The following is a 19,104-nucleotide window of genomic DNA, read 5'->3' on the forward strand; positions in this document are numbered from 1 at the left end:
AGTTCTCTGAGTGAAAATGCATTATTGATGTCAGAGATCATAGGAGAACGGCCAGATTGCTTTGAGGTAATAGGAAGGCAACAGTAACTCAGATAACCACTTGTTACAACCAAGCTACACAGAAGAGCATCTCCAAAAGTGCAATTTATCAAGACTAGAAGCAGATGGGTGGCAATAGCAGAAAAACACACTAGGCGTTGCTGCTGTCAGCTAACAACAGTAAAGTGAAGCTAGGATTCATGTAAGCTCACCAAAACTGGACAATGAAAACTGAAACTGAAAACATGGATCTATCCTGTCTTCTAACAACTGTTCAGGCCAAATGGTGGTGTTATAATGATGTGGAGAATATTTCCTTGGCACAGTTTCAGGCCCTTAATACCTACTGAGAATCACTGAAATCCTACAGCCTGCCGCAGTATTATTGCTGACCATGTCCATCCCTTTATAACTAGTGTATACATCTTCTGATGGCTGCTTCCTGCAAGGTAACACATCATTTCACAAAGTTCAGATCATCAGAAACTAATTTCTTGAACATGACAATAAGTTCAATGTACTCAAATGGCCTCCACAGTCACCAGATCGCAATCCAATACAGCACCTTTGGTATGTGGTGGAACGGCAGATTGTCGTCATGGATGTGCAGCCAACAAATCTGCAGCACCAGCATGATTTTATCATATCAGTATGGACAAAAATCTCTGAGGAATGTTTCCAGCATTTTGTTGAATTGATACCACAAAGAATGAAGGCAGCCATGTAGGCAAAAGGGGGTCCAACTAGTAGCAAGGTGTACCTAATGAAGTGGGCAGGGCGTGCAATTTTGTATGGTAAACACCAACGCCCTATGGGTCTTATGAGCATGTGGTTGTGACCAATGAGTAAGCTTCAATTACTGTTATTTTACCATACATACGATATAAATAAGTTATTCTATTTTGTGTTTGTGGCTTTTTGTGTATGTGATCTGTCGAAAAGTTAATAAAGTTCAGTGAGAAAAAAATCTTAGATATGTCAGGTATTTATAGGACAGCCACAAAATAAAAATTCATCCGTTGCAACTGATTTATTGTGACAGGTGTATAAAGACACACCTGATCAGTTTCTCAGAGATAGAATGTGGGAAGTTCCATAATGTTTTCTTGCTAAACCGAACACACCTATCTGCATGAACACATTTGGTACCCCCCAGGCATTACGCCCACACCAACGGTAAGCCGTCCAATTAAACACAGCAGTGAAGGTGACTATGGAGACGAGGTAGTGACTAATAGAGTTTATTTGCTCCCAACAAGTTAATCAGGCAGAATGATTTCTCATGAAAGGTCTTGTTTTGGTATCGAGATAAAATGAGTCATGAAAAATACCAGAAAATAATTTAGTGTAAAAATATCCCTCACAAATAGATGTTCTGAGGTATAACAAATGCCCTATAAGTCCATGAGTTTATTATATACTATAAAAGAGCTATAGTTATGTTTTTGACATCTATTTCCCATTATAGTTTCCAACATGTTGCATTTCCATACCACTTAAACCCCTTAATTCTTTAAACTGGACTGAATAACAATTCATTGATCATAACTTTGAAAAAATAATAGTAGATAAAGATATGTAAAAAGTGCACATTTAAAGTACATCACACAATTACAATGTGAGACAAAACCAAGGGGTGTCGACCAGTAACTTGCAGGCCACAGCAGTTTTTTTTTGTGCTTTTATGTCCTACATTACGGTAAAAATAAAGGTTCTGCGCTCATACTTGAAACAGTACTGTACAGTCTGTGAGGCGGGGCCAACGAATTTAGCTAAGAAGGAACTCCTGTGTTTATGGATTCATGAATGTGAAAGCCCATTATGAGGTGAGTTCGGATGGAAAAATTTTTCTGCTTATCGAGACAACTGCAAATGCAGTTGCTCTCACACGAGCTACGGTAAGAGCCCGTTGAAAGAGCTCAAATTAAAACAAAAGATGTAAGGCACCTATCTGATGTCAATTTGCTCTCCTGACAGTCCGAGCTTCAGTGCAGCAGCACCTATGTGTCACTCTTTTTTTTTTTTTTTTTTTTACATAAACTGTGCCACTGTTGCAAAACACGTATCACAGCATAGACGCGTCATATTCTGGATTCGTTTTATAACCAAAACTAAGAATCGTTATCACGATGATACATCAAGAAAAAAGGTTTGATATATAAAATGTAAGACATGCGATCCAAAAAACAAAAAAGAGTTGCACGTCACATCAAAGAGAAAGGTCCAGAAATTGATAATTTATATAATTTAAATATCGAATAATCGACGTCTCAATCACCAATGATGATAAAAAAATACTAACCTTGAAAATCCAAAAACTGTGAAGATATGGGGGGTAGCAAAAAGAGTTTCAGATGTATAACCAGTGTTTTGCTCTCAGGTCTGTCCTGCTGGCCCCTCTTCTCTTCCTGCTCCTGACAGCAGGAAGTGATGTCACAGGGAAGGGATTTGACCAGAAGCCCAACTTTGTTCTAATGGTTGTTGATGACTTAGGAATTGGTGATATAGGGTGCTACGGTAATGACACCATTAGGTAAGTCTGAAATGTGTATTCTTTGTTAAGTCTATTTTTTCACCTTTCTAGAATTTCATTACTGGCTAAAAAAATAAATAAATAAATACATTTTAAAGGACATATGTAATTTTAAAAAACTTCTGTAGTAATTATACACTTTAAAACACTAGCTGATAGTGAGGAACTACAATTGAGGAACTACTTCAGATCCTTTAGTAAACGTTGCAAAGCCACACCATGAGAATGGCCCATAACCCAAGCAAGTAAAGAAGTCAGGCATTTAATAAAATTACAAGTGTCTGAGAACTATTGGCCATTTTACAGTTGTTCTGGATCCCTTTGATGCACTTCAGTCATTTCCCCACCCATGCTAGCCTTTCTCATGGTGTTTGTACACACTGCTATTGTCTGTACATGCACTTCACTCCTATTTTGTTATTGTTTGTCCTTCTGTCACTCAGGACTACAGATCTCTCACTGACCTTAATGCCGTCCAGCATTGCATTAATGTTTTCAATCCAATGTTTTTCAGATATGTATGAAAGCACATGGCCAGTCACACACTGTCAGTGGCAATAGTGAAATTGGCCTTCAGTTGAAAACAAATATAAACATTCTCCTGTTCTCAGTCTTGTGTCACAGGTGAATGTCATGGCACTGCTAATTATTACACACAAGCATGAACTGTTCTTTGTGTATGGTAATAGTGAAACTGAAACAACAGACTTGCAGATGTTCTCCTAAATGTTTCCATATGGCTGAATTAGTCTTGTTTTCGGTTAGTGTGTATGTTTTTCACCAAGTAAGGTGGCTCTGTTGTACAATCTACTGTTACATATCTGAAGAAAAACTGCAGGTTGTAGGCTGTCATAAATATTTGGGAACTGTATTAGACTCTAAACTCTCCTTTAAGTCCCTAATAAAAAGGCATGTAATGTAGTTAAAGTTCATTTTAATCTTCATACCAAATAATATGTCTGTTCATGCAATTTTAAAGCCATTCCAAACTTTATGTTATGTAGCATTTAAAAAAATTTAATAAAAGGCCATATTGTTATCACCACAGTTTAATTTTACAGAAGTACAGCTTTCTAAGTTTTGAAAATATTGTTAAATACATAAATATTTGTGTGTCACTAGTTTCTTAAAACTGGGGTAAATGGAAACCATAATAATATAATATTATTACAATATTAAGTATGACAAATCAAAAGCGTTCACTGAAATTACCACAACCTGTTAACTAAGTGACTTCTCACATGTGATCATTTGAAAATCCAGTCCCTGCGCCATCATATAAACCCTCTCTTTGAAGTCTTTCCTTGTTAAAGTGCTAAAGGAGTTAATGAGATACTCCTTCACACTACATCCTAAATCCTCATCATCACACATCTTCATAATGGTGATGAGCAGGAAGGAAATCCTGTAGAGGTGATACACACAGTGTGATCTGTTCATTTACTTGCTACTCCAATGTGTTAAATGTGTATAATAATATAATGCGTGCCATATTGTAACTGATTTCAGAACAGTGCAATCTGCAGCAGGGACAGGCTAAACTAGCACACTTGTCTGTGGCTGATCTCCCATTGCTTTCCAGTCTAAAGAGCAGAATTACCAATAATGTGAATGTGCATCCAGCCAAAACAATGTGTCTCTGTTTGAACTTGATAAAACCCCTCATCATATCTGTTCAATCTCTTTAGAACTCCAAATATCGACAGACTTGCTTCTGAGGGGGTGAAGCTAACTCAGCACATTGCAGCTGCTCCACTCTGCACCCCAAGTCGTACTGCTTTTATGACGGGCCGTTATGCAATCCGCTCAGGTAACAGACATATTTACGCTCAGTCAGCAAGTGGCAACCTGGACAAACTCCATGTTCCATATTTGATTAACCTTATTTTTGTTCATGTGTGCATCTGTTGACTAGGAATGGTTAGCACAGGGCGTGTCCAGGTGCTGCTGTTCCTGGGAGGTTCAGGAGGGCTTGCACCCAGTGAGACCACCTTTGCTAAGAGACTGCAGCATCAAGGATACACTACTGGTCTAGTGGGTGAGATGACATAATGTGCTATGGCCCTTTGGAAAATGGCACTTAAAGGTCTGCACACAGGGCATGTTTTATTGAGCACAAGAAGGCAATTTGTGATGACATCAGCATTTCCTCACTTTACCAGTGAAAGTGAGAAAAGGTTGATGGCACTGGCAGCACTTGAAATTCATATGGTTTGCATTTTGCATGCACCGTAACTCATCTGAAGAAACATACCCAGGATTTATGGTTCTGGTATCTCATCTTCCTATATCTCATTTTCATTGTGTATCTACAGGTAAATGGCACTTGGGTGTGAATTGCAAACACAGAGGGGATCACTGTCATCACCCGAACCAGCATGGCTTCAGTTACTTCTATGGTCTGCCATTCACCCTGTTCAATGACTGTGTGCCTGGAGAGGGCAGCGACGTGCTGGTAGATCTCCAGCACACGCTCCAAAATTTGACCATGTTGCTCGGAGTTGGACTTCTCACAATCGTAAGTGTGATTTTTCTGTCAGTTTATCTTTAATTTCCTCTGCACAATTTTTTTTTCATTTATTAATCCTTTATTTATCCAGGTAAAAATCTCACTGAGATTAAAAATGTCATTTCCAAGAGGGACCTGGCATGATCATACAATTATAATCGTAACAAGATCAACAAGATGAGGTACATTTTATTTTAAAGAAGTCTCACAGAGGCATATTTACTGAAAAGAATGGAATTATAAGAAATCCTGAGGGATACAACATCCTTGTCAGACGATGAGTAAGAAACTGGAAAACAAAGAGTCGTTGTGCTAGTTGCCCCAAAGCAAAATTAAGTGATGTGTGTAATCACTTAGACATGTGCTTAAGAGGTTGGAGGAAAAAAAAACCCAAACTGGAAACACAAACTGCAAATGTGAAATTCAGTTACGCCGCCCAGAAACTTATTCTAGAAAAAAAGGATAACGTCATTATTGAAATTTGGTTAACACATGAACATTTATTGATGGTACCTCACCTGCAGCATTGGTACCCCCAGGAGAAACCAGTGGGTACCAGTTAGCTGTGCCATTAAAAATGATTAAAAGCAAATACAAAAACCAGGAACCACTTCATCTTTGTCAAATGTTAACAAATACAACTATTTTCTATTTTCTGTTCTAGTGTGAACAAAGGACACGATGTACTACTTGTTTCACTAAGGGAAAATAATTAACTTTCATGGTAGTTTTTGATGCCATCTAGTGGTTGTATCATGAAATTGCACAAAAGTAAATTAATAGAAAAGGGTCCCAGGAGTAATATCTGTACAATAATGTCTGTTATGGAGAAAAAGTGGTTAAATGGGGTATTGAGGCTTTGTTACAGAGGACTGAGTCAGTTATATATAATTTCTGGAGTTGTAGTTTGTAATCAGGTGCTGCTGGCAAACATTATATAACGAGTACCTAATTACCTGAGTACCTAATTTGTTCTCCTGCGTATAGAACTTAAGGTGAGAAAACCACTATAAAACCAAAACGCTTTCTAAAAACACTAGAAGTAAACTGGGAATAACTGTGAACATTGTCATTAGGGTAGAACAAACAGACAGACAAATCTTTCTGAATCCAGTGTTTGTGTGTCTTTGTGCTACGTGTTTTCAGGTGTGTGTCCGTGTGTGTGGCCTTTTTGAAGTCAGCCTGTGGCTCCTGGTACTACATTTCTTTCTCTGCATCCTAGCAACTGCTGTGTGGTATGTGCCCTTTAAGTTCTTGTCAACATGGAACTGCATCATTATGAGGAACCAAGAAGTAATCGAACAGCCGATGACCGTAGAGACACTGCCCCAGAGATTGCTGGGAGAAGCACAAAACTTTATAAAGAGGTAAAAATGGTGGAGCAAAACAAATAATCACATGGCTTTTGTGCAGAGGCTTTTACTGATAGTCTTTTGTTTGCAGTCTTATCAAGGAAGTTAACCTTGATATGAATGTATGTATGTTAGAGTTACAGCTGATTGATCTCCAACAATACTGATAATTTTCTGTTTCCCTTGTGAGGAAATTAACCTTAACATTTGAACTCAGACTGACATCAGTGCACATTCAAATGATTCTTACTAATTAGGACTTTCATTATTTCAGATAGTTATTACAGGGATCATTACCAAAATAAATCGTATCAAAATAAATCATAAAACAAGATCTATAAAAAAAAGTATTTGAGTTATTTTCTCTCTTTTTTTTTTATTGGATTTTAATTGGATTATGTGATTTTTTTTTTCCATATCACCATATGTTCATTATTAGTGGTAATGTTAATTATTTTATTTTCTGCCTAATTTTATTTAATTTATTTAATTATAGTTTTATTTTATGTTTCTATTGTTAATTTTAATGACCAAAAGTGTCTTCTTCTTAACAGTTTTTCATTTCCATACACCATCTGAGGCACTACCTAAATTTCAACATAAGATTGGTCACTAGTAATCGGCAGTGTCTACAATGATAACTTTCATATCATCAGTTAACACGACTGGAACATTTTTATGAAAGCAATGGCTTGAATGAACTCAAAACAAAAAATTGTTACAAAATCTGCAGCTTCTCTCAGCGACTGGGGGACATTTAATGGTGTTTTAACACCTACAGTCCATTTAAATCACATCTGCACAAATCGTCTGTTTGTGCAGATGTGAAGATGGTAATTGCACCCATGTGACAAAAAGATCCCCACAGAGATCTTTCGGAGGTGGTGATCTCTGTCTGGTTCCAGACAAACTCCAAACCGGTTTGTTTATGGTGTGAACGGGATCTGACCCAACAACTTGGTGTATGCTTGAAGTATGGCCTAAAATTCCTTCTTGTAGCCAGGTATGCTTTGAATTCTGAGGCATGTCAGGTATCATAGATGTGCAAAGTACACAAACGGTTGTACGGACTAGCAACTAGTCATTTTTATTTTTTATTTTCTGTATGAAAACAAACTAAAGCGCTGGAAAAAGATGCAAGTTTATAAACTCATAAACTGATTCGCACCAGAGTAAATGAACTCTGAGTGTGAAAACACCCTAAGATTCTTGTGTGTGTGGACCTGTGTTGTTTTGATTTATTTGAACTGTTTTCAACTCATTGAACCAGTTTAAAAAAAAAACTATATAGAGCACCAAATGTCACACAGACAATGCTAGTGGCTTAGTTTGCATCAGACTTCAGCTTCACAGGGCAATTTATGTCAGTGGGATTAGTTTATTGTTGGTTATGGTTGACAATGACAGGAAATTGCTTGTCCCCACTGCCATGACAAGAAAACAGGCAATAATTAAAAAGATAAAAAAGGCCTTTGAGAGAGTATTCAACTCCTTTTTGCTGCTCTTTAGGAATGTGGATCATCCATTCCTCCTAGTCTTCTCATTGGCCCATATCCACACGCCAATGTTTAAAACACCACAGTTTGCTGGCAAAAGTCGGCATGGTGCCTACGGTGACAACCTAGAAGAAGTGGACTGGATGATTGGTGAGTGAGGGTGGTGAAATAAGTGTGCCACCATGTGCATGCAATGTTAAATATTATCCAGTGGCTTGTAACTTTGTGGCAGTCACCAATCCATGTTTTCATAATCACTACAAAATATGGCCAAATTCATGAAATTAAGTTCTCAGTGAATCAGTTGCTTTGCACCAATTAGGAATCTGTGCAGTTCTTAATTTTCCTTTTGTTTACAGACTTTGAAATCAACCTCATCCTATTATCTTACCATGCCGCTTGTCTTTTTAGGTAAAATTACAGAGACGGTGGATTCCCTTGGCATTGCCAACAATACTCTGATGTACTTTACATCAGATCATGGTGGGCATCTGGAAGATTCTGATTCACAAACTGGGCAGAAAGGAGGCTGGAACGGCATCTATAAAGGTAAACAATGTGTCAAGCTGTTTGTTTGCTGATATTAAATTGCAAACAAAAACAAAAAAAAAAATCACATTTCTGTGTTTTATTATGTCTCCTGTTGTTTCACATGTAGGTGGGAAAGCTATGGGGGGCTGGGAAGGGGGGATCAGGGTACCTGGTATTTTCCGCTGGCCAGGCAGGCTGAGAGCAGGAAAAGTGGTGGATGAACCCACTAGCCTCATGGATCTCTATCCCACCCTTAAATATTTAGCCAAGGACACACAACCAGACAGGTATATCAATTCACTGACACAAGTGCTTTTTATATTATGTGTAATTGTATTAACTGAGTCTTGTTTCTTTCCTGTTTTCTTGAAAAGGTTAAACAGTTTCCAATTGTATTTTACCCCATCGTTCTGACCTCTTTCTTTCTTGTGATTCTATTACAGACAATCCGATGGCTATAACCTCATGCCGCTGTTGGAGGGGGAAGTTGCACGATCAGAGCATGAGTTCATGTTCCACTACTGTGGCATCTACCTGAATGCAGTGCGCTGGCACCCGCCTGGCAGTAAGTTTACACATATATACACCTAGAAGATCAACATTTTTGATTCTTTATTCCTTATTTCTTGTTACAGTTAGGGATATTAATGCCAAAAATTCCCAAAGTTTTTAAATAATGTGATCTGTAAATATAAACAAAAGAAATTTTAGTACTCAGTAACAAAACCTTGAAATAGAAAACAACACTCAGAGACCTCAATTGCTCCCCGAAGGGCAAAGGCTATAATAAAACATTGATGTTTTATCACAACATGCTGACATCAGCCTGTTTTTTATTACCATGTGATGGCATTAGCTTACAGTAGTAACAATAGCTGACAGTGTCTGGTGATTTGGCTAAAGGATAAAATAAGTACATACATATTATATGTGCTCTTATTATGTCTTATATTGTAAGCTGAATAAATGCAGTGAGGGACATAAAAAACTTCTTTCTTATTTCTTAGTGCAGCAAAAACTTTGTCCCACTTCAGAACATCAACTTTGCACAGTTCATCAGTTCATATACAAACCTTCCCTAATATTTGTGTTAGACTCATTAAAATGGATGCTTCAGTGATTGTTTTGGCCTTTAGCTGGTTCACTGTTACCTTTAGACTGATTAATATCTAAACTCTGGAGCTGCAACCTTTCCAGCTTCATAAAAATCAATGATTGATGACAGTGAGTCTTTCCAAATCAATGTTTGGGATACGTGCGTCACAGCAGAAGATGGTTTTTGTTTTTTGTGTTTTTTATTTATTTTCTTAGTAAATTTCAACCCTGAAATGTTTATTTGTAAAAGTCAAAGTAAGGCTGTTGCGAATAATTACGTTTCATTGGTTGGACTCCTGACTCTTTTTGCTAATTCCTGACTCTAGTTAGTCATTTTTTATTTGAATGATCTCTTCTATAAGAACAATGTAATGCTTTGTGTGCTACTAGTTCAAATTGATGGTTTTGTCATGATTATGATCTAGATGAAGATTTGACCTGATTTCAATGCATATATTTATATATAAAGATAATTTTTAAAAATTCACTTTTTGTCTTGCGACACTATATTGATGTCATGCTCACCGATGTGTGTTTCCATCCAGGTGACTCTATCTTCAAGGTGCACTTCTTCACTCCCAACTTTTTTCCTCCGGGCGCCGGTGGCTGCTATGACACAAGGATTTGCCTTTGTCATGGAGAGCATGTGACTCACCACGACCCGCCACTACTGTATGACCTCTTCCACGATCCCTCAGAGTCTCGGCCTCTGACTCCTGATACTGAGCCCCGATATGCTGAAATCCTTGAGCAGACCGCCAAAGCTGTGGAGAGACATAAAAGCACACTCCCAAATGAACAGGCACCTGCTGATGCTCATTCAGAGGCCAATACAGCTGAACAGGGCGTCGAATTGCAACTGACTTGGGACAAGATTTTGTGGAAACCCTGGCTTCAGCCTTGCTGTGGGACTTTTCCATTCTGTGGATGCAAAGAGAACACAACTCATATGTAAGAAAGACAAAAGTTAGAACAAACGACTTTGGCTTCATAAAGGTGCTCGCTGGTTAAAAAAATCTAATAAAATAGTTGAATAATTTAATTAGTGCTTTAGTTTTTGTAGATTGGAACACATTCACTGGATTTATAGCACATTCAGTTTAAAGATACCAGTTTATTGTGTGGAAATGAAGAGAGAAGCTGAAAAATTACTAATTAAATTAATTAGAAATAATCCAGAACCAAGTGTATTAGTGTTGAAGTGGACTAAAGACTCCACTCAACTATAGCTGTGATACTGTAATCTACATTTTTGGTGCAGTTGAGTCAAGGAAGATTTAGCTGTGTAATAATTCAGTGAAGTGAATTAGTGCTTTTAATTTGTATTGGGAAAAGTGGCTTCATGGTGTAGTGGTTACCACATTCACCTTACATGCCACGAGACACAAGTCCAGCTCCACGGGGTCACAAGCTCACGTAGCTTTAATGCCGGTTCCAAGCCCAGAAAAATGAGAGGGTTACATCAGGAAGTGTATTTGGCACCAAGTCAAGCGTGAGCATTCATCCACTTTGACAAGCCCTTGAGAAATAAAGGAGCAGCCGAATGTACCTTTTCATCTTATAATAGGAAAAACATTAGCCATGCTTTTTATATAAAAGAAGGAAGAAGAAAAAAAGAAAAACCTCGGTGAGTTTTAATGATTTTGCCTGCATTCAGTCTTCTGGTGAGGTCATTGTGCTTTACCCTGTCTGTTTCCGTTGTCTCTCTCTATGCTCTTGTCTTTCTCCTTACTCCAACTGGTTGAGGCAGATGTCCACAATCCCTGAGTCAGGTTTTCCTGGAGGTTTCTTCCTGTTAAAAGGGAATGTTTATTTATTTGTTTTAATCTACTGTGCCAAGTGTTTGCTTAGAGGGCATTATTGTGTTTATGTTTTAGAGTCATTACGTAAAATGGGAAGTACCTTGAGATGACTAATGTTGTGATTGGGAGCTATGTAAATAAAAATGAATGGATTGTATTTGCCTTGTCTTTTTTAAATTTATTTTTTAATAAAGTTAATTCATTCATCCAGCAGTGCAGAAAATGGAGGTAAAACTGCTCTAAAAGGTAATATAGGATGTGTTCCATTAGGGGGCAAAGTCAGACTGTGTTTGGTTTGGTGAAGCGCTTTCCTGTTTTGAAACAGAAGACTTAAGGGTTAAGTGTGAGATTATAGTTCTGCCACTGTAGGCTGCTATGCTGTGGAATAATGATCATAATTATTATAATTAGTAATATTATGTATATTTACATTACAAAAGTAAGTCTTAAATACGCAAATGAGGTAAAGTATATTGTATTAACTTCAATTAAGGTTTTAACACTAGTCATTACCAGAAATCATTTGACGTTTCCTCGTGGCCTTAAGTCTGCGCTCTCCTTAACCATCCTCAGAAATCCTCACCTGTGACTTCTTCCTTCCCTTCCTTCCCAACTGTGCCATTTTGGTTACATAATAATACTTTTTGATCTTGCAAACACTTAAAACCCTTTCATTAAGATCAGAGCACAAAGTCATCTGCTGAACTCCAGTGCTCAAGGACACCGAGGCAGGGTGGGTGGTTGACCTAGTTCGGCACGCTCTGGCTCCGCAGATCTTCAATAATAAAAGACTTTAAAGACTGTGTGAACTTCTCCATCATCAGTGTCATCACCATTTATTATCATCATCATCACCACTGTCTCCCTCCAGCAGTGGCTGGCTGTCAAAACATCAAAGTTTGCTACAGCAGCAGACTATAATTGCTCCCCTCCTTCCCTCCTCTCTTTACCCACTTCCTTCGTCTACTCATCTCCTCCTCCTTTTTGTCCTCCTCCTCTCCCTCCAGAAATTGAACTTGCGTCTGCGAGGAGAGAAATTTCATCATCATCATCATCATTGTAATTGTTGCCATCATGGCCGTAGTATTTACTTCTCTCCCTCCAGCAGAGACCCGTACATCAAACACTCAGCAAGTTCATTACAGTGGCCACTCCATTATGTCTCCAACAGTAAATCATGCAGTCGACCATACATAACGACATTTGGCTGTACATCATAGTTAATGATGGCTTGTGGGGTAGAATGTTACTGGCTGTACATCATGTCACACACAACTACCTAAAAACACGAACGTGCGCGCAAGCTCAAAAGCACACACGCTCGCGAACACGCATGCGCACGGTATATCATGTTTGTTTGGAACAGATCAGTGGTTTTCTGGAAAGGTCAGTGTTTCCTGGGACGCCATAAAGCATTTTTACAACCTACCGCTTGACACACGTAAACATATGTGGAGCATGAAATGATGGGAAAATTGTACGGCAACTTATGCAAACTGGAAATAGCTCTCCTGTATTAAAATACTAATATCTATAGGGGTGTTTTGGCTTTGGTGATATTGAGCATAAAAGACAACGTTCTGACAATCTGCTGTTGAAATTCAGCTTTATGTCTTGTCAGTTGGTTTCCATTAACATTTCAATTTAGAGACATGTCAAATGAAGATATGTTTGTTTATGACATTTGAAATTTCAGTTTTGAAAATGTTCAGATGTTGACCATTTCAATGTCACACACACACACACACACACACACACACACACACACACACACACACACACACACACACACACAGAGCTCTACTATCAGTCATATTATGAAGTGTTTTATATATATTGTGTCCAAAACTGTTTTATTTGCTCTGTTCAAATGAGTTTTTCTAAACTGCTGCCTCGTTTTTTTATGTTTTTACCCAAGCATACGGACAATGCGACAGATAAAAAGACTCATAATTTATTCCAAATAAACTTTTTTGATACCTTCAATTCAGTTACGTGTTTTTAGTGTCCATTCACCACAATAATCACTGGACGATAAACACTTGTATATATACACAAAAAGAGAGAAAAAAAGGTTGTGGTTTGAACCTTAGGTTCAGAAAAAAAGAAGGGGATTGTGCAGTTCAATGATTATAGAGATGCCACAGTGAAATTACTAAGTTTAGTACCACAGGAGGAAGGAACAGAAACCTATATTAAACCCTTTGCCTACCAGCCATATCTCGCAACTTGCTCAGTGACAGAGGAGGCTTCATGAAGCTGCTTGTAAGCAGATGGATAAACAATTAGCAACTGAAAACATTTAAGTTGTCCTAGAACCAGTTCGCTTAGCACCAGTTTTGTAAAAGCAGGACAGTTATTCCATCTGTGATCATTTATATTTGGCATCATGGGTCTAAGGACAGACCCATGATGCCAAATATGTGTTACTATGCACATACACAGAAAGACAAGGCAGGGAATCTGAAACCAATACAATACCCCCAGCACAAAAAAGAGCAATGACAGCAGAAAAAGTGAACCTGGGCAGAAGGTGGGTTGCAAGGTTGCTTGCAGGTGCAGCAGGAACAATAGCCATGCTAAAGCAACTTAAATTGTGTAAACCTATATGAGGTTTTCTCAATAGGTTGCACAGAAGAGTATCAGCTGAACCGTCAGCTAATGTGGAATAGCATTTAGTTGTTACAACAGCTGTTATCAGCTGATGTAACAACCATCAGCTGTCTGCATAATCATTACCACCTACCCCCTTTCGACCTTTAATAGCTTCAGTCTAAGCAGACCCATAAACATAGTAGGTGTTTGTTAGCAGTTCAGAGAAAATAACTGCTAGCAAACATCAATTTATGACAATAAATGCAGACTCTGAAACTGTTAACAATACTATTGCTCTGGAGAGCAAAAAACAACATATGCCATTACATTCTACATTTCAAGTGCAGAACAGCATGTATTCTTTGCTCTCCTGTATCAATTTATTCCTTTAATATTTCCTCAAAAGGAATTCTAACATTATCAGCCATGAGTTCAAAGGCCTGGAGCCAAATGACCAGGGAACTGAATCAAACACACACAGCATAATCTTAAAAAGTGGGCGCATGGGCAGAGAAGAAAGCAAAGTCAAGATTTTACAAACGCAATGTTTCCCAGGACCAGCGGCAACATTTTTTTGATCAGTGAGTCCAAGAAGAAAACCACTGCTATTCCACCAGTTAGTGGTGACCATCCATTTCTCCTTCTGGTTAATTTATCTACTTATCTCTGAAAACAGGACGCATCTGAAAGTCTCTGTGGTTCGTCTGCTGCCTGCTGCTCTGCTCTGCTTTGTTCCAATGTGGTTTCATCTACCACAATAGATTGCCATGGTAAAGCAGCAATTACACACCATTACAACACTATTACATTAGGAAGCACAAAAAAAGAAGAGACAGGCAGAGGGAGAGAGAGGGAGAGAAAGAGAGTCACGTTTGTCAATAGATGAGACTTTTAGTGCAGAAGAGATGTTCAAGCTGCTATTAGTGCTGATTGGATTTGTGTGTGCATTGTGTATGTGTTAATGCAGAGAAAAGGGCAATATATTTGCATGCATAGCTGTGTGCTTGTTTATACCCCAAATGTCCATGCAGCTGGCACATTTGTGTGCATTACATATTACACCTAGATCATATGTATGTATAATCTGTGCCAGCAGGGCTGGGCACAATTGTTACCATGTGAGATAGGCTCCAGGAGATGAAATGTCATCTCTGCTGGGGAACTTTCACTGCACACAAACATGCACATACACACAAACTCGTACTGACTCTAAGCCTTTCTCAATCTCTGCATGTCTGTACGCTGCCCTTGTATCTAAATGTAGATCTTATACTGATCCCAAAGACCTGCAGCGAAGTGGTGCTGCACAAGACCATGCTAGGTTTTTGTATGCATGTGTATGTGTGTGTGTGTGTGTATGGTGTTGCAGAGAGTCTGTGGTTTAAGTATGTGTCATGTTGTATACCATATGGTCAAAATTACCTCTCGCAGGGGACAAGTCTCCAGGCAGGGAATAGAGCATTTGTAGTGGCATGTCAACAGCAGACACGCATACCCTTCTTTACACACATAATTAAACCATAAAGCTTGCACACACAACCTAGACACACATTTTCTCACTAACGAAAGTATAGCTACTAATGACAAACACTTTCAGTCATTAATACGCTCATCTACACACACGGCTTTAACATCTAGCTCCTCTGATGAGAGAAGATGGTGCTGTAAGTGGAGTTTGATGAGAAGCAGATAGCTAAATAACTAGGCTAATGGGACAATTGTAACCCATTACACATGCATACACTGTACTTAACCTCTCTTCCTGTCCTTATGCCTCTTAAACCAACAGAGTTTGGCTGTAGCACTTTCACTTGTTTTTCAGCGTACCATTCAAGAGCAACAGCTATCTAGTGTTTGGTTGCCAAGACATGCTTCTTTGACTCGGTGGCAAAAAATCAAACCTTAGCAGCAGCAAAATGCAAAATTACACAAAGTTAGTAGACATTTCAGACTTGTGCATGTAATTTAGGAGAATTACAACTTTTCAAAGCACAACCCACCCATATTCCTGACACATCAAGCTAATTGCACACAAAAACACACGCAGCCCACACCAGCACAATTGCAGTGCAAGCTGCAGATGTCATAGTGATGTCAGCCAGGCCTGTAAAAAATTACATGTATGGCCTGCAAACATATGTTCACTCATTAAGGTGGGACAAGACAGCTTTTAGGATTTGCATTTTATTGTCCTGGATTCTAGTTTCCAGAGGCGGTTCACTCAGTTTATTCTGACATCAATTAGGTCAAAAAAATACCACATGGTCGTAGGATTTTGGGATTTTGGAACCAGCTCTTCTTCTGAGAACTTTTAAGCACTTAAGGAAATCTTTCTTTTTTCACAGTGATTTTCTTTGGAATTTTCTTTTCACAGGAATGGATACAAAAACTATTTTCTCTTTTAAAACAGCCATTAATTCAGCAATATCCACCCAGGGAATCTGTGTATTGTTTAGCAAACACAGTTACCGGCTAAGGGACCAAGATCCATTACTTAAGGAGGACAGAAATTTAAATTATCAAAATTAAACAATGTGGAGGGACTGCAAGTAGCTCCAGGAATACTTACACTGCACTTTAGTATTATTTACACATATTATTATATTATGCCACTGAGGGCAACTTGCATTTAAAACTCAAATAAGCAAGTTAACATTACAAGAAAAAAAAAAAGTACAACACACCCCTATAGATTGATAATGTTATGATTTTAGTCCAACAATATGAAAAAACAAGCAAATGCTGTTTGAATCATTCATAACCCCGCTGACCACATATCCCCTCTATAACTCATCCTGACAGTCTAGGCTTGTGGAGAGCTGAGGCAATAGGAAGCAGAGCAGGAATGAGTAATGCAGAAATGGTGGATGGTCAGTGAAGGAGAGATGGGTAATGTGTGATGAAATATATGATAATGGGAACAGAAGATGGCAACTACAGCAATACAAGAGGTGCTTGAGGTGTGACCAACAAGAGGAGGACCGGCTGAACACAAAATGAACAAAAAATGTTTTTATAGAAGAGTTAAAGGCGAGGGAAAGAGTAAGAGGGAGGAATAAAGAGAATGAAATTGTTCTTGAAGTATCGGCCAGCCTTTGTCATACCAGAGAGAATGACAAAAAGATGAACATGTAATAGGAGAGAAAGTAAGACACTCATACTGTAATGATTTTGTGGGTAAAATTGGAGGAGGCAGAGTGAAAAAGGGATGGGAGAAAAAAAAAATAATTGTGACTTGTTGACCTAAAACTTAAGGTCTCAGTCTAAGGGTGGAGGATAGAAAGTTGAAATAAAAGTGTCACAGATCGTAAGAAGAGGTTGATCTCTTCAAAAGCAGACAGGGACAGATAAACTGTCAACAAAGTAAGAATAAAAAAAGACATTTAGAGGGACTCAATTCAGGTTTATTTATATAACTCCAATTTACAACAACAGTTGCCTCAGAGCACTTTATATTGTAAATAAAAGACCCTACAGTATTAAGTGAGCCACCTGAGCAAGGGCTTTGCAACAGTAGGAAGGAAAAACTTGAATTTAACAGAAAGAAAACTGCAGCATTTTGGATTAAGTGAAGGTTTTTTTTTTTTTTAAAGAACATTAAAAAGAATTGCTAATAATGAATTACAACAGTTCAAGCTAGAATTAATGAATGCATCAATTCATTTTTCAGCATCATTCTAATTTTAGGGATAATGTCCAGATAAATGAGTCTTAAATATTTGTAAGACTACAAAAAGTGGAAATGAGACAGTGAGATAGGCTATATATGGACTGGGCCAACTACACATCACACCTATAGGATCTGCTCTGCCATGGAAAACTGGATGCCATGAAACTCTTGGCACACAGTATTTGCGCAGATGTTAATGCCAGAGGAGGTTTGGAACTCTGCAGTTGTTGAGTCTTTTACATATTATACACCTCAGCATTCGGTGACCCCGCTCTGTAACTTTACACGGTCTGCCACTTTCTGGTTGAGCTGCTTCCATTATGCAATAATGCCTGTTAAAGTTGATTGAGGATATCTAGAAGGGAAGAAATTCCATGAACTCATTTGTTGCAAAAGCTGCACGCTATTGCAGCACCACACTTTCAGTGGGTCATTAAGAACAACTCATTCTATCACAAATGTTTATAAAATCAGAATGCATGCCTAGGTGTTTGATTTAATACACCTGTGGCAAAGGGACTGCATTTAAAGATTAAGAAGTGCGACTGTGGTAGAAAGGACCGGAAGCACACAGCGATACGGACACGTGAATGACTTTATTTACAATTTGTTTCTTGTTCGTCTAGCTTTCCAGCTGCTTTGTAGCGCAGCTTTCCCCGTCGGGTCCAGGCATCCTACTGAAGTAAGGAAAGCATGACCAGGTGATGGAGAACAGCTGTGTGGGTCAGCCTCCCCTGACACCACGCCCTGAACCCGCTGCTCTAGCGCGTCCCTGCAGCTGACCTACAAATCACACCCCTTCGATCCGATCAATAGGGCCAGTGGCGCAATGGATAACGCGTCTGACTACGGATCAGAAGATTCTAGGTTCGACTCCTGGCTGGCTCGACGATTTTTCTTGTGAAGACCAAATGCTTTTATCCATACAGTGTACAATAAGGTCTCAAGATATACAGTGAAATCAACACAATATATAAACCCTTGTCCTATAGTCACTTCCTGTGTATTGTGTAACTATATATTATGCCACTCTAATTTAATGTTTTACTTCACTATTTTTAAAGACCTTGATTAATAGATTAATCTTATGGATTTTTAAAAAAAAAAAAAAAAAATTTATTTAAGAAAAATTGTGAATACCCTTGAATAGCTTTGTATGATTCCTTACCTATCGTATACTGCCTCTAAGTTGATCCTGTCTGAAACCAAGTCATTTTAGCATTTTAGCACCCATTATCTGAACCAGCCTTTCTAATACTGCTGGCTTCATGCATAAGCTGCTGCTGATTGGAAAACACTTCAGACACACAACCTAAACTAACAAGTAAACCTACCACAGAGCCTGTCATCTGGTTTAAGTAAAATATCTCTTTATTTCTTAGCTACTGGTTCAGTTTCACATTAAGCCCACTACCAGGAAATCTGAGTGCTGTGTTCCTATAACATCTTAGACAATAGTGGACAATAGTGGACAATAGTGAA

General features: G+C 38.4%; 1 protein-coding gene and 1 non-coding gene across 2 annotated transcripts; both read left to right on the top strand.

Annotated features, from left to right (window-relative positions):
• The first annotated feature begins 1,791 nt into the window (after positions 1-1,791).
• Positions 1,792-11,514, top strand: arsh (arylsulfatase H). The gene is made up of 11 exons (XM_031730436.2): positions 1,792-1,865; positions 2,420-2,572; positions 4,261-4,382; positions 4,488-4,610; positions 4,888-5,090; positions 6,228-6,448; positions 7,943-8,079; positions 8,341-8,478; positions 8,588-8,747; positions 8,904-9,025; positions 10,101-11,514. The coding sequence occupies exons 1-11, from the start codon at positions 1,861-1,863 to the stop codon at positions 10,508-10,510; spliced, it is 1,794 nt and encodes a 597-aa protein (XP_031586296.2). The 5' UTR covers positions 1,792-1,860; the 3' UTR covers positions 10,511-11,514.
• A 6,923-nt stretch (positions 11,515-18,437) lies between these two features.
• trnar-acg lies at positions 18,438-18,510 on the top strand. Its single transcript has one exon. It is a non-coding gene; the product is annotated as a tRNA-Arg (tRNA).
• The last annotated feature ends 594 nt before the right edge of the window (positions 18,511-19,104 follow it).

This window comes from Oreochromis aureus, linkage group 16, assembly GCF_013358895.1.
Source record: "Oreochromis aureus strain Israel breed Guangdong linkage group 16, ZZ_aureus, whole genome shotgun sequence".
NCBI lineage: Eukaryota > Metazoa > Chordata > Actinopteri > Cichliformes > Cichlidae > Oreochromis > Oreochromis aureus.

Coding starts and splice junctions, on each gene's coding strand:
- arsh (XM_031730436.2), top strand. Junction 4,611..4,887: donor ATACACTACTGGTCTAGTGG/GTGAGATGACAT, acceptor GTGTATCTACAG/GTAAATGGCACTTGGGTGTG. Junction 6,449..7,942: donor GCACAAAACTTTATAAAGAG/GTAAAAATGGTG, acceptor GCTGCTCTTTAG/GAATGTGGATCATCCATTCC.